Source organism: Pyxicephalus adspersus, chromosome 2 (assembly GCF_032062135.1).
Source record: "Pyxicephalus adspersus chromosome 2, UCB_Pads_2.0, whole genome shotgun sequence".
Taxonomy (NCBI): Eukaryota; Metazoa; Chordata; class Amphibia; order Anura; family Pyxicephalidae; genus Pyxicephalus; species Pyxicephalus adspersus.
The window spans coordinates 155,424,722-155,446,363 of NC_092859.1; the positions used below are offsets into that span (position 1 = coordinate 155,424,722).

Consider the following 21,642-nt stretch of genomic DNA (forward strand, 5'->3'; position numbering starts at 1 on the left):
TCCTTACCCCTCCCTGCTCTATCCAAAACTACATAAATGTGGCTTTGCTAAAAGCTTAACCTGCTTTTTTTAATAAAGAGATTCTTCTAATATTGACTTGTTGTGTTTCCTCTTGCAGTTCAGTGGGGTCTGCCCACTGTGTCCGCGGCTGGCGTTATCGGGATGTTGAGCGCTGTGGTAGCAAGCATCATTGAATCTATTGGTGATTACTACGCCTGTGCCCGCCTTTCATGTGCCCCACCCCCTCCCATCCATGCTATTAATAGGTAAGTTTGTCTTTCTTTGGGATGTATGTAAATATATACTGTATATAAATGATTAATTATGAGCAAACATATTTCTCTTTATTGCTTCCCTTCTCACTTGCTCAAAAAACTTGTCACTGACATCAATCCGAGCTGTAGCTTATCGCTCCCGTTTCCTGGGTAGGAGGGATTACTAACATCACATGACCAGAGGGCGCGGTCTTTGCTAGAAGAGTAGTACTAGTAGTTTTGCATGCATTGAATACTGCATTACATATACATATGAAAAAGCTGTCCTCTGTATGTGGACATATTATTTGTTGCCAGACCCAAATTTGTTAGAAAAGAAATGAGGAAATATTCGAGCAAAAAAAGAGAAAAGTAGGCTTTTGGAAATATCAAGTAACCTTTACTTATTTGAAAATATAATACATATTTAAAAACTAGTTTGTAAGAATTCGCCCAAATGGACACCAAACAGAATATTACTAATAATACCACAATCTAGGTGAAGAAAATCCAGAGTGAGGAACATAATCGTCTCAGTACCCAATGCATTTCACCCACCCAAATTCACAAATGCAAAATTCATGCTCATTAATATACTAGTTTAACTATCATTAATCCAATAATATCTTCACATATTGCAGTACAGTTCTATAGTAATAAACGGACATTCAATATGTATTAAACCTAGTGTAGATTATTGCCCTGATTTATTAAAGCTCTCCAAGGCTGGAGAGGTTACACTTTCATCAGTGAATCTGGGTGATCCAGCAAACCTGGAATGGATCTGGTCCAGGATTGAAAACATTTGCTAACAAATAGCTAATGACTTTTAGGAAGTCCATTCCATGTTTGCTGGATTACCCAGCTTCACTGATGAAAGTGTATTCTCTTCGGCCTTGGAGAGCTTAATTAAATCGGGGTCTGTGTAAGATTTCAATAAACAGTTGAAGTACAACTATTTGTATATGTACACACGTACTCTTTAGCTTTTACTGACTAGCCATTGTTTTACAATTTAATGTATACGGCACTTCTTTACCTGCCCTGAGGAAGCCTAAAACGGTGAAATGCGTTGGGATGATTGTGTTCCTCTCTCTGTACTTTCCCCCATCCCTTTCTCTGCTTTATTATGCATTCAATACCAATATACTTTTTTTCATTTACACAATGACTATTCAACATTAAATGGAGAGTGTAGGTTGTAAGTCTTGAATGCATTCTTCTGTGCGAATATCACATTTGTTCATATGTCTGTGTGCAGGGGGATTTTCATTGAAGGCCTCTCCTGTGTCCTGGATGGAGTGTTTGGCACTGGAAATGGGTCCACATCATCCAGTCCTAATATAGGAGTTCTGGGGATAACCAAGGTAAGTCTTACACAGAACTGAAACATAAAGGTCAGAATTTTGCACCATACAAGTTTATATTTATGACTTAAAGTGCCCCTTCCACCTACAGGAACTTTGATTGATAGTGGTGACTCTAAAGTAAATTTTCTGCAAGCAGATATACTTTCCAGCCCAGTAAATTCTGTAATTGACCTGTGTGGCCATTGTATTTATGAACTGGCCTTCTCTTTCACATTCCTATACCCACCCAGCCACCCCTTAATTTGAGCTGCCATATCTCTGTCCATGCAAGATCTGGCACTTCGTCATTTATGCATAGAGGCTATGTACACACATCAGATGATTCTCCGGCGAAGGTACAGAGGTCGCCCAATGTCGTTCATGGATCTGTCCTGACTAATCCATACATGACTGCAATAGAAGTGTAGGGTGTAGGGTGCCGCTTGCTCATTCTCCCCTCTCCATAGAACAGAATCAGGAAAGATCAATTTTAATGAAAATAACTGAGAGTGTGTACACACCCCAAGAAATCAAATATTGAAAGATTTTGTTATCACAGAAGACAAAAGAAGGGCCTCCTCTTCCTAGTCAAGGAAGGCTGGGGGTGTAGGGTGCTAGAAATAATGGGTATTAAATGTATTTCTGAAAATGAATTAAAAAAAAAACAATTGCCTCCTTTGTAAATGGAGGGGAGAAGACAGTCACAAGACCATCTTTATTTTCTTTTTAGAGCTGCACCTTAAACAATCAGAAGTATAGAACAGAAGGCAGAGTACAATAAATTTGGGTTTATATTACACCAGCTCTCCGCTTTTTGTAACCTCTCACGTCCCTCTTGGCGTGCAATACACTTTTCACCAGGTCTAAGTTGTATGTCTGTTTGAAGAGGATTATATTGCAGATGCAATTAGCTGGCTGCAATGTAAATTCAATACAATACTGACAGATTTGCAGATCATGTGTCCAAGAGGTGAAAATCAAACAAGCAGCTCCCTGATGAATAGTTTATAGGTTTATTTTGGAGAAGCGCCTGATTCACTTGACACGCCCAGCCAGGACATGGAAACATTGGAGGAATATTCATATCATACTGCTGTATATGTTATATTGTGCCTATAGGTTTGGGAAAGTAGACACCAACCCCGTGTTCTGACTGAAAGCAATATATTCTAAAATAGGGATATACTAATATGTTCAACCCTAAAGTCAGCCTATGCTTGTTGCCATGCAGCTCAAACCAAACATTTACTTAAAGAGAATCTGTCATTTTGTTTATTTAGGACAAACTGATAAAGTATCCTAACCAACAGGCTCACTTTAACTCACTTCTTCGGCCCTCCTTACTGCTTTATCAGGAGCCATTGCAAATATCCAGCGCATTGGGATCAGGGAGGCATGGGACCTGCTCCCAGAATGCAGTGCACACATCTGAGCAGCCAATGACCATTAATCTTACACAGTTTTTCTATAGCGCCAACATATTACACAAAGTCCATAGTCATGTCACTAGCTGTCCCTCAAAGGGACTGTGTCATTAACACAGTCTAAGGTCAATTTTTTGGGGGAAGCCAACTAACTTAACTACATTTTTTTGGAATGTGGGAGAAAGTTGAGTTAGAGGCTCTGGAAAAGACCTGGTTACTGCTTAGTCTCTGCACCTTGGCCCTTCTCAGGGATTACACCACTTCTGTGCAAGCGGTAGCGCCCCCTAGAGGTCCCCTTTGCCCAAGCGTGACACTGTGGACGTTACTTGTATATTATTATTATTATTATTATTAAACAGGATTTATATAGCGCCAACATATTACGCAGCGCAGTACATTAAATAGGGATTGCAAATGACAGACTAATACAGACAGTGATACAGGAGGAGAGGTGAGAGGGCCGAGTCAAAGGTGACACCAAGACAACGTGCCTGAGGGGAGGGCCGAATAACAGTGTTGTTAACAGTTAGATATATGTATACTGAAAGACATAAACAGCTGAGATCAGATTAGGCACAACTGAATATCTCCCGCTCTTCTAGTCTGATTTTCTGGATACGTTATACATAAAAACCTCCAACAAGTGTGCAAGCAGATTTGGGCTTTCTCATTGGAAATCTATGCATAATTGAGGGTCAGTGCTTGGCTTTCTTAATAGAAAGCCATGCATACTTTGCAAACAGTGCCATGACTTAAGGTTTTATTACATTTGTTAAAGTAAAGTAAAACTTTAGTTATTAATCAAAGGATTGACCGGCTACTGTTCTACTTTTCCTTTGCTCCTTTGCATTATAAAAAGCAATTATATAAATCCAACTCACAGATGGTGTTAACTATAGTTTGATGGTCTGCACTTCATATTTGGTATGATAGTTTGATGGTATGCTCATCATATTTGGGTTGCAGCAAATTCTGGGCATTAATATTGGAACAGATGGCGGATGCAGAATCTCATTTTCTGTACTTTTTACTGGTCACAGCACCATCTACTGGCAGTGCAAAGAACTGCACAACCAGGCACAGCAGATGCCACCTTTAATATATGCAGCTTTAGATACAGGTGACATATGTTGTAGCTTGTAGCTCTTTGGTTTATTTATTGATAATATCAAAGGTATGAGATGTTTGTGTTCAATCTTTTCTTTTTGTTGACAGGTTGCCAGTCGCAGGGTCATCCAATATGGGGCTGCTTTCATGCTGCTGCTGGGCATGATTGGGAAGTTCAGTGCGCTGTTTGCCTCGCTGCCAGATCCTGTCCTCGGAGCTCTGTTTTGTACCTTGTTTGGTAAGTCATTGTTTCTCTTGAAAAGATGAATACATTATACAAGGGTACTTAATCTTTGGTTGCTCTGAACTTCTGCACACTCTTGCTTTTTGATAGTTTAATAAAACTGATCTCTATGCAGATTAAAAATGACCCACAAACATCTATTAGCCTTCCTTTCGTAGAGTAAAAAAGTTATTTACACCGACCTGGCCCCCTTTTTTTAGCTCTCTGATACCTTTATAGGGCACAAAACTTTTATCTGATTTTCACCTGCCATTGTTAGGCTGGGCTTCTTATGTTTCTCTCTTTGCACACAGACTCCATGCCCTGCCAAACTACTTTTTCAAGAACCCCTCTGGCTTCCTGCTTAGTATTTGTAGGAGTCTTGGGGTTACTGTACAAAGGACGTGCAGGGTGGAGAGCCTAAGCAGGGCAGTGTTTGAATGAGATATATAATGGGAGGTAAAAAGGTGCAGCACAAACGCAGCAACCCCTTTTACAGACAGTGCTGACGTGATGATATCAGTGTTGCCTGAGGATAGAATAACAAGGGGATAAGGTGACCAGACACACTGCTAACACAAGGCAGATGGTAGTTACCAATCTTTTTGAAAGGCTATATGGTTCTCTGGCAGTAAGGCTGCTTTGTATGAAGATTGCCCAGCACTAGAATTACCCCCCTAGCGGTATTCCCGAGTGTGACTCGGGGTGGATTTTCAATGCAAAAATCGGTATACCCGAGTCACACTCGGGGTACCTAAAAACATAATAAAACCAGACTTACCTTGCGCCATTGATGTCCTTCGTCGTCCTGCTGGTGCCTGCAAGTCCTGGGGACACGTCCTTCTCCTCTGATCTCCAGCCGGTGAATGCAAAAATGATCTCTGGGGTTTCCCGGTGACGTCGGTGCAGGCAGGAGGATCGGAGGGAAATTCAAATAATTTTGTATTGGATTTAAAACAAAATAGCTGTATTGAGTCCAATACAAAGAAATATTCATATAATAATATATATAACTATATTATATATGCTGCTGTACAGTTATATTACTTGTTTAACTATTTTTTGTTTTTTTAAAGTTTATTAATAAATTTATTACTATGGGACATATTTCGGTGAGTTATGCCTAAAAATTATAGGCATACAACGTAAAATAAATTTCCATGCAAAAAATTGTAATGCTTTTTGCATGGAAATATGGACAGAATCAGACCGCTTTGGGAGTTAAGCAGTATAGCAACAACCATGAAACTCTCCATGGTGAGCACTGCTCTGCTTGCATTGATTTTTCTCTGTTCTTCTGCTTCAAATAATCCCAGCATGACTTTCTCATTACCAGGCAGTCCTTATGGCATGGTCGCCTGCTGATTTAAAGAACATAATTGTGTTTTTACAGGAATGATCACTGCAGTAGGTCTTTCCAATCTTCAGTTTGTGGATCTAAACTCTTCTCGGAATCTCTTTGTTCTTGGCTTTTCAATATTCTTCGGGTTGATGCTGCCCAGTTATTTAAAGCAGAACCCATTGGTCACAGGTAGGTAAATGCCATTTTGTGTTTTTACTAAAACCCCTTTCCCGTTAACAATTCTGAAAATATTTTGCAGTCATGTAAGAAAGTATGCAGTCCCTATGGACTCATGGACACGTTTATATTTCAGGTTTGTAGTATTAGTATTACAGTCCAGCAGCTACAGTACATACCAGTGAGGCAAAGCTGGACAATCAACAAGGGATATGGGGGGGATATGTGAAACTAACATTGCAATAGGTGATGCCTTGATCAGGCTATCCTGATAGTAATGTGCCACCATCAAGGAAAGATGAATGAAAATAGTATGTGGTATAAGTGTGTTAGGTTGATGAGGGTGAATATAATCAGGGTAACTTCAGCAAGTCGCCATTTGCGGAGTGATTGATGTTAAGTTGAAATAAGTACAGAATCCATGGGGGTCCTAAAAGATCCAAGACCGTACTAGACCTAAATGTCATGTAATTTGGTTTTGTGTTTCTCTTTAAATACATTCCAGAAGATGCGGCCCTTTAGCTCCTGGAAATGTAGAGAAGATTCCTATTTTTTAGCTATGAATTTTTGGTTGTAAAAAATTCAGGTTTTTGAATAAGTGGAGCAAATTTGAAGTCATGTGGGATTGTTTTTCACATTAAAATAGCAAGAAATCAATATATTCCAGCTATGGAAACCACAGGGCATTGCCACCAGAATCACAGTAGGGAACCAGCAACCCAAGATGGCACCAGACACGTGGTTGAAGTTCAGAAATTGTTTCTAGGTTCCTTTTGTTGTGAGAGCAGTAATTTGTGGTGAGCCATATTTGTTGCTATGTCTCATCGCTCAAAGCTTGAACCTCTCACCCAGCATTGGGTATAGTAGGTTAGTGGTGAGGAGGTAATAGGGGACAGAAGAGTAGGAAGATGATATAAATCATGGACTGTATCATTTTAGGCTGTTCTTTGCTGAATTTGCTAATTGTACTTCAGATTAGAATTGTAATAAAATATCTGATTCTGGTTCAGCTTTTGGACACATGGCCTCACATTCTCATTATGCATTTGTTGAGACCAGACCTGTCCAGACCCTGAAGCAGCAGAGAAACTAGACCATAACTATAAAATGTATATCGCATTTAGGCCCTGTTTGAATGAACAAAGCTGTATGTTCAAGAAGTAAACAATTTCCATTTACTTTTCACAAGACTGTATATGCCATTGCCAGATCTTTCCATAATCCTAAAGTTTATATTATCCAAAATTTCCAAAGTCATTTATTACCTAATATAATGTCACCATAAAGCATTCTTGCATCTGACTATAGACATCACAATACCAGAATTATCCAGCAGGTGGTGCTGCAGGAAAAACCTTGCATTGTACCATGGGTCCCTAGGAAATCCAGGCTGCTATCAAATAGAATAAAAGTTCTCTGATTTTTCAGTTTGTTTGATTTTTCTCCCTCTATAGGACAAAGCTTAAATACATTCCTACAAAATGTTTGTGTTTCTTTTAGGTATTGCAGAGATTGATCAAGTATTAAATGTCCTGCTTACTACAGCCATGTTTGTGGGAGGCTGCACAGCTTTCATTTTAGACAACACTATTCCTGGTGAGTATGTTCTGGAAGAAGACTTAAAGAGAAAATACAAAATGTCCTTTATCAATCTTTAAATGGCAAAATAAAGATCTTAGTGTGCGGCTCAGTACAGCTAATAGAGAATGCTGACAGGTTCCCTAATACTCTTTCTAGACCCTGTTGCTAGAATAATATACAATAGTGAAGTCCAATTACACTGGCACCCCAAAGGCAGCCTTTCTTGACCTTTTTTAACATGGAGGAACCCTTAAAATAATGTTTAGGTCTTAGCAAGCCCCTCCTATAATTACTTATCCACAGCTTATTAGTGTGGTGGTCAGTGGGAGGAATTCCCCCTTACAGAGAGCCAAAAAAGATCAAAACAGCTGCGTGGTTACTTGAAAAGTGACGGGTGGTACACCTGGCTAAAAAACCTCGGGGAGAACGCTGCTCGAGTTTAGCTTTCACAGCGTATCTAATAATTAAATGACTTTACTATATTATGCAGTATTTGGGTTCTAGTCTACAGTTCTACATAGACACAAGCAAGCTGGATAACCAAAATTAAAGGTCTTTTAGGAAAGGGTTAAAATTTTGCAGGAGCTGTTCAGCTATTTCAAGCTTTGAGAACATTGACCTTCATAGAAAAGCCAAGGGTAGTGTGAAGACCAGACCAGCTGTGACATCAGCAATGAGGGCTGATGGGTCATTGTGTGCAGTGCTAGCATTGATGTTACTAAATCTAAATGTCAGAAATAATTCTGATTGCTCAACTGGCTTATTGCAGGTTCATAAGAGAAAGTGTAAAAAAGAAGACAGAGTGTTTTTTTTTGGCAGTGGAAGATCAAATATATTTTTATCAACTGTTGTTATTCAATCAACTAGTTATGAGTTCATAGCAATACACATACTGTGGCCACTAGGTGGTACTAGACATCAAACTTCTAGTTTCAGTTTAAGTATCTGGGACCTATCACTTGCCCAGATGAATGAATCATATCATTAAGCATCCGGGTATCAAGTTAAGAATCTCAAGACTGTAACCGTCTGTAAATGGACTGACGCGTTTCACCCGAAAAATTAGGCTTTGTCAGGGGTATTACTTGCTTGCATGTTAGTAGTACAGCAATATAAAGATGGGTGTTGGAAGACTTGTTGCTTTTTTCAGCATGTTGATGTGATGTGATTGAGTTTTAGTTTTTGGAGGTTCCGGTGATATTTTGCAGTGATGCAAGAAAAAAAAAAATGTCCAAAAAAGGTCCTATATGGTGGAGATTTTTTTGTTTACCATCCCTGCAAAAGGTCACTGGAAAACTAAAACTTTATGAATACCTCAGACCACCAGATCAACACACTGAAATGAGGCAACTATATTACCTTCATTACCTAATGATTCGTACACCTTTTCCTTTTCATGGTTGGGTTCATTTGAGTCCTCTGGCACCCATCTCCATATTACTGTACTACTAACATGCAAGTCAATAATACACCTGAGGAAGCCTTATTGTTGGGCGAAACGCGTTTGGTAATTTAAAGATGGCTGCAACCCATATTTTGGATGTTGTTATTTAGTATCAATGTGTCTATTGAGATTCTTAACTTGATACCTGGATGCTTACTGATATAATTCATTCATCTGGGCACAGGTAGTCCCCGAGTTGCATACAAGACAGGGACTGTAGGTTTGTTCTAAAGTTGAATTTGTATGTAAGTCAGGACTGGTACATTATTTTATTAAATGCAGCTACCACAGATGTTTGTCTCTAAATAATTTTAAGCAGCATGTTGTCAGTTACTGTATAAAATCCTCACTGTGCACTGTGAGCTAATTACAAACAAAGCAAAAAAAAAAAAATCTTAATGGAGCCTAGACATTCATTAGCTTCTGGAGCAAGCTGTGCTTTCATATGCGGAAAGAAAAAACTGCAGGGTTTGTCTTGGTCAGTGTTACAAGAGTTACAAAAGGTTGCAGAAGAGCTCAAGCCTTAAGATCACCCACAACCTCAGCTGTGTTTAGCAAAAGATTTCTTCTGCAAGTCATGCAAATCGCCCTTCTTCCCCCATCAAGCCTCTGTCCTGCACACAAGTAAGCAGGGAAGCCCCGTTCGTATCTAGGAGTCGTCCGTATGTCGGATGTGCTTAACTCGGGGACTACCTGTAATAGTCTCAGATGCCAAAAAAAGAAACTCTGTCTTCTTTTGCACACTTTGTCCTATATGATGCCCTAAGAGTTGGCAACACATATAATTTGAAAACTAGCGGATGACCATTAACTTATCCTGCTTATTCCAGGTTCAGACTTGATTTGCAAATTGTCTCCATGGAATATTATGAGCCAGCTGAAAAAGTACTAAAGAACTTTACCCCCCCACCAGAAAGTTGTTGAGGTTGTTAGTTGTCGAGTCCTCTGTGTAATCAGATTTGTGTCCTTCCAGGTACACCCGAAGAAAGGGGCATCAAGAAGTGGAAGCGTGGCGTGGGTAAAGGAGGAGCTGCTATTGAAGGAATGGAGTCCTATGACTTTCCTGTTGGGATGAACTTTCTGCGAAAGTACAAGTGTTTTAGTTACCTTCCCATCAGTCCCACCTTTGCGGGATATCATTGGAAGGCTTTACGGAAGAGCAGCAAAAGTCGGCCAGAAGAGGAGGAATCGGAGCCTACAGTATAGCCCCAGCCAACTCTATTCCGACTCATGTCTTGTAATATGTCTTTGCTAAGTCTTGCCAGGTTTACCCAGCCTCGAGCCAGACATTTTGTTAAGTATTTTCTGTAGATTTACATAGAATGATTCCAGGGCTGAGACACAGGATGTACTGTGGGCTTTATCACCTCCTTGGTAATATTGTGCCTCTAATGCAGTGTTGCCCCTTTCCCTTTTACCACTGCTTCTCTTACAAGCAATATGTGTCCTGCCTGATTCCCATAATCCTCTCTGTCACAGCCTCTTGCCCTTCGGAATCTGCATGGCTGGCTTCCCCCCCCCCCCCCCACACACAGTAGCGATGAACTGATCAAACGGGTACAGTGCCCACTAGCGGGCACATTCTGGTTGTCACCCTCTGTCTCGGCTCTGCAGTACTTGTTTCTTTTGGGCCCATGTTTCCACTGATCCCCCTGAGATTTCTAGTGTACAGTGGTGACTTTGTAGACCTTCGGCTTTTCTCTCGTTCCTTTCCATCTTGTAGTTGAACAAGGAGATTGAAGCTGGAGGGAAGGGGGGACTGGTTTGTTTTCCAGTGTAGAGGCCAGTATATCCACTAGGTGGTGCTCACTTCTGACCATCAGCCATATCAATGGAGATGATTTCCGAAGTACATGTACATTTATTTATGTTGTTGTTTGCACAGCCAATTATTATCCCTAACATAAGATTTTTATGGTTTACCGATGCAACAGATTCTTTACATGTAATATTTATTTTTTTTTGTTTTCGTTGATATTTATTGGATATCCCTTTTGCCTTAATGATGGTTTACCGGATACAGTGCATGGGTCATTGGCTTAGACACGTGTAAGACAAAAATGTATGTTCCCTCCCATATCATTTTTTTTTTTTTTTTTTTTTTTTACATAATTAGGCCTTTTCCTTCCAAACCTTCACAATCCAAAGCTGAACTCCGGGACTAAATACCTTTGCAAACCTATTATTACCTTGTAAAGGAAGCAGTGACATCATGACTGTACTTTGAGAGGGCAGAGCTGTCAATGGGGTCCGCAGGTCCTCTGCAGGTTTCTGCAGGAAGGGGCAGGTAAAAGACCAGTCACACTGCACAAGAGAGAGATGCAGTCACTGGTCTTTATTACAGGAAGCTCTTGCAAGAAGCAAAGTTACACACTGGATTACAGCACGGATCTGGGGGAAATAGACAGAGCACCTCAGGATTTAAAAGTGCACATGGCCTTTATATTTAGGCAATATTTTCTTATCCCGGAGTTCAGCTTTTATGCACATCTCTGCTTTATGGCAACTAGATGGTTTAGGTCAAACTGTACTTTAGCCACAAGTAAAGAATCATGTGTCTTGTATAGTCTGGAGGTAATAGGCAAGGTGCTAGTGGTTTACTCTTTATAGAAACAGCCTTTTTTTTTTGCATAAACCAGAACATAATCCTTTACTAGAACAACGTTGATCTGTGTCTTTAATTACAAAATCAATTCAACAAATAGATGCATGAGATAAAAAAAAAGCAAACTGTGACCTGTCATACAAATGCTGCAGGTGTTAAGTGCAGGTACCCCTTGCATTCCTATTAACCCATTGCTAGCTATGCTGAACTGGCCATTAGCAATGTTTAGGAAGAAGCAGGCAAGCTTCTGATCCTCCAAGAATTTCTGAATCTTGGCTTGTTAGAATAGCCTATTGTTTGAACGCCAGGCTGCTCCATAGGTGCCTGAAATATATGCCTGCAGCAGTTTTTTTCTGCTCAAAATCTCTTAAAGATTTACTTTCAGCCGAGCCACAGTTTCCCAGTAGCAGCCTATGATATTGAATACAAATGAGCGGCAAGTAAAAGCTCAGTTTCCATAAGTTTTCCTGCATGAACTGTGCTTTCAGCTTGATCTTGTGCAATATTTGGGCGCATCTTGAAACAGCAGCAAGTATTGGACAGACAGCTAACCTGTTCTCCCTGTGTAAGTATTAATAGAGAAAGTCATTAGATTTATTTATTGCATCATCTTAAATTACAATTAGTATTTGAGTGAGCATTATTCAATCAGACAGTAGTAGATTAGTTCCTTAATCAGCGGGCAGAAAGCAGCAATATTCCACAGGTTCTTGCTCCCTCTTTTCTTGCAGATCCTATTTCTGTAGTGTCCTCATTTATAAGAAATTGTCAGAAAGCCTTTCACAATTAATGGTTGAAGGATTGGAGTACTTAAATACAAAGTGCTCTTATCTTTACCCTGACCTAACCCACTCTTCACCTCTGCAAATACTGAGACCTGAAGGGCCACACTTCTGAAGAATGTTTATGTCTGACACTAAGTACTTATCTTCCCTGCCTGCATGTATGGCCTCATAGATTTCAGTGTCCTGAGTTCCGACATAAAACATGGGCAAGGAAGAAGAATAGGGGGTGTCCGATGTTAGCAAACCAAAAGAGTTTGGTTCTTCTGTTTTGGGTAATTTAAATCTGTGGAAGAGATGTTGGGTTAGGATAAGGGACAGCGGAAGGAATTATGATTTATGAACCCATCCTTTAATATATAATAGCTTCTCCATCATGCGAGCAGAGACAATAAAGCTGCACTTTTAAAGTGAATGTGTACTACAGCTCAAGTTATCTTCCCTGATGTTTGAGAATATTATTGTTCTCCCCAGACCCTTTTACGTACCACCCACCACCCCCCGCTGTTTTTGGATGGGTACTGAAAGTTGGGTCACAAAACAGAACCTACCACTCGCCTTCAGCTTCTTCCCACCCAGCTTAAAAAAAAAATTTGGGGGAGAATGCTGGGCTATGTATTGTAAGGAACAATTGGATGTGCTTTACGTTGTATGCAGAATATTAGACACAAGTGAGATCACTACAAGTATAAGAACATTGTAATTTCTAAATAATATACAGTGATAACCCTGAATCCATTATCTCTGCATTAGGTAGCTGTACCCATCTATCTGATGTCAATGTTTACAACTAATGTACATTAGAGATTCTTAGACTGCTTTGTAAAGACTGGATGGAACTCTGTGCAGCACTGAGCAGCCACATGGCTTTATTATTACGTCGTAGCTGAAATCTGTTTACCACAAGCAACATAGACACTTTCTGTCCATTTTCTTGTCTGTCTTCAAAAAGATACTCAAAAGTACCTTCTGAGTGTTTTTCTAACATCTGTTAAAGCGGAACTAAACACAAAACACACAAAATAAAAAGAACACACCTTTATTCACGTAGATCCATCGGGAGGTTTCTTTGTTTGGGTCCCGCGTCGTCCTGGTTTGCTTATATCTTTGGCCTGGGCCCCACCATCTTCTTCAGTCTTCTTCCGGGTACTTCTTCACACGTCTCTCGATCTCGCATTGCGCATACATGAGATTGGCAATTTGTTTTCTCCCAGAAGCCAAGAGCTTCCGGGGATGGATGACTTACGTATCCGCGGAGGCTCTGCACGGCCATTCCCCATAAAGACGTGGTGCTGCACCCATTTTTTTTTTTTTTTTTAAGAAAAAGAAAATTGCACTTAAAAAAATAATAATTTGAATTTCTACCTTAAATTAAAAATTTGTCTACATTTTTTATGTAAAGTAAATATTTTGAGTTTAGGTCCGCTTTAACTCAAAGTTAAATAATTTAAACACGATAGAGGGGAAGGCGGTGGAAGCGGCACAGTGTGCTGCTGAAAATAATTCTGGTCCGATCTTTAGATTCTGTGCAGAATTGACTTCCCAAACGCAGCACAGCTGCACCATCTCTTATGTGTGAATGGGCCTGAAGGCCTGGCCATATCCATGGTCTGAACCTTCTTTTAGAATTGTACCCATGGTGTGGTCATTTGGCACAGTGATGCTCTCCCCTTTCACCATCCAGGTCAGAGACCCATGGAAAAGTGGGCAGTATTTTGTTTCTTCACTTATTACATTTTGCAGTGTTTTCATTAAAATTCTTTTCTCTCCATTTCTCTTGTTAATCTGGAGAATGGGGGAAATCTGATCATGTCATGACAATGTCATGTGATTAGACTAGCACGCTCCGATGTATGTATTCATATATCTGTGTAGAGTCTGTGTGTAAAAATGTAAATGAAATTCCTTTATTGTGGCATCCATGATGCAGAAAAATCTGCACTGCCCTGTCTGGGGAATGTACACCCTTGTACTAGGGATACTCATTGGGCCCACCGGCTTTTTCTCGGTTTCATTTGTATTGTAGTTGTCAGAGAGTTGTCTGTATTGCCAAAAAAAAAATATTCTGCTCATTCGCCCACACTGCTTTGGGTGGATACCAGAAAGAATATAATGGGCACCCCTTCCGACACCCAGATAAGTGTTATCAACCTTAATTCAAGCTTTGTTGACCTGGTATGCCGAACATATCTGGGCTTCATGGGGACTTTCTGGCTAATAGCCAGGGGGCCCAAAACATGAAAAAAGTGAATAATATTCTATTCTTCTGCAAGAGAGAAATTTATAAAGACTGGATCTTCCAATACCTAAATATTAAAGTAAAAGTATGGCTGCCAACCCCCTAGTAGAAACATAGCAAAGAGGAAAATAAAGGGCAGAAGGGTTGTTTTAGGCAAATTTTTTTTGTGTGTAACATCTTTACACATCAATGTGAAATATACTAATTACAATAGTGGTACAGTTATAATAAATTCAAGTCTCGGCCCCAGGGTAATCTTCATGGAGCTTTCATGAGACTGTGTTCTATACAGAGTTCTCCTTATTACCGTAGGTTTCGTTTCAGTCCATATACCCATAAAGGGATATTGTGCTAGAAAACGCTTGTAGAGGAAGAATAAGTCTTAGATCACAACGCGTTTCGCCCTATTGGGCTTCTTCAGGGGAAATTGAGATCTATTAAGCAACTTATAGGGAGCTAATGATAATAAGTAGATGAAATGGTGATGTCAAGAGTAAAGAAGGCTGTCTAGAGAGAGCTGTAAATTACAACCCAGTAAAGATGTAAATGTTATTTATCTTGGTGATCAGTTAATGCCAATACAGTTTTATTTTTACCATAGAGGATTACTCTGAGAAGATTCATAGGAGCACGCAGGGTTAAGTGTCAGCATAATAGCATCCAATGATAATTATTGCACGTGTATACACAGCCTTAGTGTCATGAAAGCTCCATAAAGATTTGAATTTATTATAATTAAACCACTATTGTTATTAGTATATTTCATGATGATGTGTAAAGATATTGCACTCAAATATATAATTTGCCCATAATTTACACCTATGATGTAATATTACCTTTCCTTGTACATTACATCTGACCTTCACACCTAAACCATATGTATATATCCCCCTTGATATCACCCCTGTGTGCTTTATAATTGCAGTTTTTTGCCAGTCCAAGTAGGGCTAATACATTCAGCAAGGTTAAAGTGGTTAAAATAAGAAATCCTCTCTTCATAATTGAGGGACTCCAAACCTGACAATATTATCTCATCCAACAAATTAGTAAATATTACTTTCAGCTTTTTTTGTATAAGAATGCAAAAGCAGCTTAAAGCAGGTCGGATGGAGGTGAATTGCAGTTTCAATGAACCCAGAAGATTGTCAAAGCAAACCTGCAATGGAACTCCAAGGCTCGTTGACACTGGCCCTAAATCTGGAGCAATTTGAAGGCTGCAATTGCTGACCCCATTTTATAAATAATTGCCACCTTACTGTCATGCTTGTGCTGTATCTTTAGTGTAATCTGAGATTGAAAATTAGTGAATTTTTTAGTTTATACGCTGAACTACAACGATGAATACCTGTGCAGGCCTAAAACCTTGCAAACACTATCCCAACCCCAGCATTGCCAGCTACAGATATTCCAAGCATCATATCCCAAAGACATGCATTGGTGTAGTTCGGCCCAGAAAAACAAACACCATTTATTTTCCTGCCGAATAAATTACAATTTTTTCCCACCTGTTCCAAGACCCAACCCTTCTGATTGGACAGAAGAGGAGCACTGATGAGGTCTTACCTCTGCTCCCCTCCTATCAAAACATCCGCACTGACCACACTGTGCAAAGCAGGTAGAGTCGTCTTTGCTTTACAATTCTGACCTTCCCTCCCCCTGTCCCTTAAGACAGATCCATATATTTTACTAAATGAATATGAAAAGCATTCTCTATTTTTAATACATAACTGGATTTTGTTGTATTTTCATTTATCTGCCTGGAATTTAAATCCTACTCTTGCTTAGTCATGTAATTTGCTGGCCTGGTGTGAAGCTTTGCTCCTTTTTTCTAAATTCCCTTTTATTTATTTTGTATTTTACATTGTTAGTGTGAGTGTTGCTATTTTTCATCATGTTTGCTATCCAGAATACTTGGTACCAATACTTTGGTGAAGGAAGCGATAATAAGTAAAAAAATTAATCAGAAACGATCCATTAGCTCATCACAGCTGGCTTTGCTTTCCTGTATGAGGTGGACGCCATGGATGTATTTACAGATTTTCCTTGTATGGGGCAAGCTATAGTATAAGCTGGAACTCAAATATAAAACATCCTAAGATTGGCTTTTGTATTCTACATTGCCAGTGCAATGTCAGCTTTATCAGTAGCTCTTCTATAGTGAATGCCAAAAAAGCCCCAATTTAGAGTTGGCCGCCATTGTCAAGGCTCCATGTTGACGTGGGCCCATGTATCTTAGACAAACAGTTTTAAAATATTGAAATCAAAAGCCAAATGAGACCCCATTATATTTTTGTTTTTTGAGGCATATTGTCTAAGTATTTTGAGCGGGATCTCATAAATTGAGGTGGGGGAGGTTTGCACTATTTTTCTGGAGCTTAACACTTATTCTCTGTGCTCTTGACTTGGCCACATACCACAAGCTTTTATTTTTTTGTTTGGTAGGGGTAATTGGGGAGAACTTTTATAATAAATAGAAACTTTCTTTTTAAAATGCACCAATTGTATCCTTTAAAAAATTACACCAATAGTCACAACACGAAAAGCCAGCAGCCTCTATCACAGTTTCAGGGGGTCATTTACCCACCTCTGCCACAATAACCCCCTTAAACCTAAATCTTTTTGGATTTCTGTTGTGATCCAACAGCTGTAGACAGTATTTTGGTGGGGTTAGTAGATATATACAGCTGGAATGATAACTGCCTTGAGGATATCTCAAGATGGTGGTGTCTGAAGGAAAACACGGCCTATAATTTAGGGAGTGATGTTCCCCCTTTTATTTATTTTGTATTTTATATTGCTTATGTGAGTGTTGCTATATTTCATCATGTTTGCTATCCAGAATACTTTTTGGTGAAGGAAGCGATAATAAGTAAAAAAATTAATCAAACGATCCATTAGCTCATCACAGCTGGTTTTGCTTTCCTGTATGAGGTGGATGCCATGGCTGTATTTACAGATTTTCCTTGTATGGGGCAAGTTTTAGTATAAACTCAAATATAAAACATCCTAAGATTGGCTTTTGTATTCTACATTGCCGTAGCCAGTATTTTGGTGGGGTTATTAGATATATTCAGCTGGAATGATAACTGCCTTGAGGATATCTCAAGATGGTGGTGTCTGAAAGAAAACTCGGCTTATAATTTAGGGAGTGATGTTCCCCCTTTAAATCCACCCATTCCCCATTTATTACTTCATCAATCATTGCTATATCATGATTTGATGCCTTTGAAGTTGTGCTATTACTACTTTATTTTTTACTTTTTTCTCTACTGGCCATTAGCAGTGTTCTCCCCAGCCCCTTTTAGCTAGTCGCACCACCCGGCACTTTTCAGTAACCACCCGGTGTTTTTGGGAGGTTGTTGAAAAGTTGGGTCACAATACAGGGACTGCCCCCACCTACAGCTTCTTCCACCCAGCTTGAAAAATAACTCTGGGGAGTATACTGCAGTAGCTTTCTTTTGTTTAACACAGATGTCTTCATCTTTTATTGTTTAGTTCTTTCTTGAATCACATGTTGAGTAAATTGGATCGTTTTTGGGGATATAACCAGACGGCCTGCAGGAATCATGTAGATTGAACTGCCTAATCACCCTGAAAATCACATTGATTAAACTTTAATTTGCTGAGCCCGGCTCAGTTGGAAAACGGATACTGCCTGACCTTTTGAGATTATAATGTTATACGCACAAGTGGGTCTGAGAAGTATCCTCGTCTTCATTCAGGGCATGGCTCAGTACATCGCCTTCTCAGCTAGCAGCGGTTTATTGTTGTAGTTTGCAAACCTCACATTTCCGAAAAACAAGGTCTCCATGTTGTATCAATGTGCGTAGTGTGGAGCAGATTCTCAATATTTGGTTTTTAGTGATAGTAAAGTTTTGTCAGAGGTTTTAATATTTGCACCAAATGGGACTTTAGATAATGGGACATTATTTTGAGACCATCATGGGATTTTGGTATGTTATTCCAAACTTTAGAGCTCATGTTTTTCTCATCTCATTTTCACCTGCTTCTTCCAGCTACTTTGCCTTTCAGGGGGTCTGAAAATTCACCACTGAAAGACAAACAACTGGTAGGCACAGGAGCACCAATGGGAAGAGATTCATGAATGAAATTCAAAATCTGGATTTAGTCCTCTTAAAGTGGAACTTAAAAAAAAAAAATACTTACCTTTACTTTTGAAAACCTCTGGAGTCCAGGATCCTGGCATGGATGTGACAGCAGATCAGGCCATCTTCTTACTCCGGCTTCTTGCCCACATCACCCAATCTTGCACTTCACAGGTGCAAGGTCAGGTAAAGTGTGTTCCTGAAAGAAAAAAAAAACAAGTACCAATCTCATTGCACATGCGTGAGATGGAGCTTTTTAATTTTTTTTACATTCCAGGAAAGCCCCTGATGAAGCATGCCCGATCTTGAATACATGTAGAAGGATCAGCTTCCTGATAAATGTTATGTATGTATCCCAGGAAGTTGCAGGTCTCCCCTTCGATATTAGAGACGGAAAGTATAGGTGCCCCCCCCCCCCCCAAAAAAAAAAAAAAAAAAAAAAACAATTTAAAATTAAGAGTGGCTTAGCCACCCTTTGTTTAATGTTAAAAATGTGCTAATAGGTCCACTTTAAGTTTAACTGCTCACCAGGTTGTTTAGATATCACGCACAGAAATCTATTTTGGCATTTATGGTCTCTGCACTACCCCCTGAAACTCCATATTCCAATTAGAGGTATACCATAGATGGAGTTAGATATGAAGACTGTAAAGGCATTCTAGTGCAAAACTGTAGTGAAATAAGAACCTCCGTGGTCTCTCCTACATGTCACCATGTATGGGAATGGATGTGATGAATCTGTAATTCTGCAGTTCTACAGCTGTCAGACTCATGGCTAGGAACATTGCACATGATTTTGTGCTAAAGGGGAGAATTCCATTGGCTGATTCTTTGCTTAGCAGAAATCATGTGACTAAAGCCTAGGCACTTGGTAAGAACCGGTGTGGGATCCTGTATTGGGGTGCCTTTATTAAAGATATTTAAAACAAACTGCAAAAATGGAGGTCATTGACGATCGACTAATTATCCAAATGAATGAGCATGGCAGCCACCTGGGAGCTGCATGGAAAGCAGAGCCATAAAATCCCATTGCCAATAGTTTGCCCTACAGTCACCATATGGGACATAGCTAAAGGATCATAGAAGAGCAGTCCTGCTAGGAATAGTGGAACTTGGGGGTGGTGTGCCATTTCATTCTTGGTTTCTAGGTTGAATTATAATGACCCCTAGACAAGTCCCAGGATTTCTTTCTGTATGATAGATCCCATTTACGACTGCTTCACAGATACTGCAGATTCGTTTAGGTAATTATACTACCTATTTGAGATTGTGATGTAGCTGGTGCCTCTGGCAAGGGATTTAAATAAAGCTTGAAAAAACTGTGCCATTCTAACCATTTCAGTGACATTCCTTGTAAGTACAACTGACCGAGTACATGCACTAATAATTGTTTCTGCTGATGTATCTAGTACAGAAAACGTAAATTATATTATCTATTATGTTGAAAAACGTTTTTTCTTTAGTTGAAAGTGATCCATATTTACAACTCGTAGACTGCTGGAAGGAATATCCTGCTCGTTGAAAGTCTTCCAGTAGTTCATGGGTTAATTGCTGGACATTTTATTTTTGACTGTAACATACTTTTTTTCCACAAGATGTAATTTGTTACGTTTTTTAAAGAAATTTCATATTTAGTGTTTTTTTTTTCTAACATGGCTTTCATTTATCATTGAAATATATTTAAGAAATATGTAATATTGGACCAGATGTTGTGAATAATAGTAGAAAAAAAAAGCTATTTTATTCTGTATTTTTAAAGCTTGTTAAATATAAATAATAAAAATTGATATACCTGCCAATAGCCGTCTGGAGACTTTATTCAAAGAGACTGAAGAAAATGGTTTGGCTTTGGAGAAAGAATGGAAAGGAGGGAGATGAACTCTCTCTACCCCACCTCATACTCTCTCACATATCTCTCTCTCCCCCTCTCTTTCTGATATACAGGAGGCCCCAAAAGTCACTACACACTTCTTTTTTTTTTCTAGGTTCCAGGTATCATTTAGAAAGACTTGAGTCTATCAGCATATGACAACTTATTTTTTGCAGTTTTTGTAAGCGTATCATTCCCTTAACTATGGCTCGCCCATTGACATTGCAGCAGTGTTGCAAAATTGCCGCTTGGCAAAAAGTTTTTCAGTCCCCGACTGCAGTTCAGTTCGAGTTTGAGAAGCCTTATGGCCGTCACATTGCTCCAACGCATAACACAATTTACGTTATCCATTGCAAGTTTCTCGAAACAGGATCTGTTCTTGACAAACCACGCCGCCGAAGGCCTGCCTCTACCAACACTGAACTCCTGGGCCAGGCATTCAAGCAAAGCCCGGGACAGTCCATCCGGAGGGCTGCACTGGATCTCCGCATCAACAAAGGCTCAATTCAGCAGATGCTTGAAGAGTGATAAAGCTCTACCTGCACCGACTTCAAATTGTTCAAAAACTTCAAGCAGAAGAATATGATGCTCGTGTGAAAATGTGTGAACCAGGGCTTGGAAAACTTATGATTCAGTGACGAGTCTATCTTCATCTCTCTGGTTGGGTAACAGACTCGGCTATTGAATTTGGGGAAAATTAAACCCAGCAGAAATTCTTGAGCATGAACGGGACTCTCTGAAGCTGGTGATTTGGTGTGCTATGTCTAGCACTGGGTTGATTGGACCATTTATCTTTTGCGCTGCATCCGTTAACACGTTTACCCTTACAGGGGAAAATTACCTGGTGATGCTGCAGGAGTTTGTTGTGCCACAATTTTAGGCCTTGTCGATTAACCTTGCTATCTTTTTTTCATCAAGATGGAGCCTCTCCCCACTTTGCCAGGTTAGTCAGAGATTTCCTCGACATCAAGTTTCCTGATCGGTGGAGGGCTCCCCTCAAATAGGTTCCGCGCTCCCCTGACCTTACACCTTGTGACTTTTTTTTTTGTGGGTCTATATCAAAAACAAGGTGTATGCCACTAGGCCCCGTAACATGTTACAATTTGGGGAAAGAATCCGCACGGCCTGCAGTGAGGTCA

At 39.7% G+C, this 21,642-nt stretch overlaps 1 protein-coding gene across 2 annotated transcripts in view; it reads left to right on the forward strand.

Annotated features, from left to right (window-relative positions):
- The window catches only part of SLC23A2 (solute carrier family 23 member 2), a 129,595-nt gene extending 109,163 nt beyond the window's left edge, over positions 1-20,432 (forward strand). For both annotated transcript variants that reach the window (XM_072402838.1, XM_072402839.1), the window contains 6 exons: positions 119-266; positions 1,516-1,621; positions 4,243-4,372; positions 5,751-5,888; positions 7,377-7,472; positions 9,875-20,432. In XM_072402838.1, the coding sequence (XP_072258939.1) occupies positions 119-266; positions 1,516-1,621; positions 4,243-4,372; positions 5,751-5,888; positions 7,377-7,472; positions 9,875-10,107 (851 nt within the window). In that variant the 3' untranslated portion in view covers positions 10,108-20,432. The remainder of the gene's footprint in view (positions 1-118; positions 267-1,515; positions 1,622-4,242; positions 4,373-5,750; positions 5,889-7,376; positions 7,473-9,874) is intronic.
- The last annotated feature ends 1,210 nt before the right edge of the window (positions 20,433-21,642 follow it).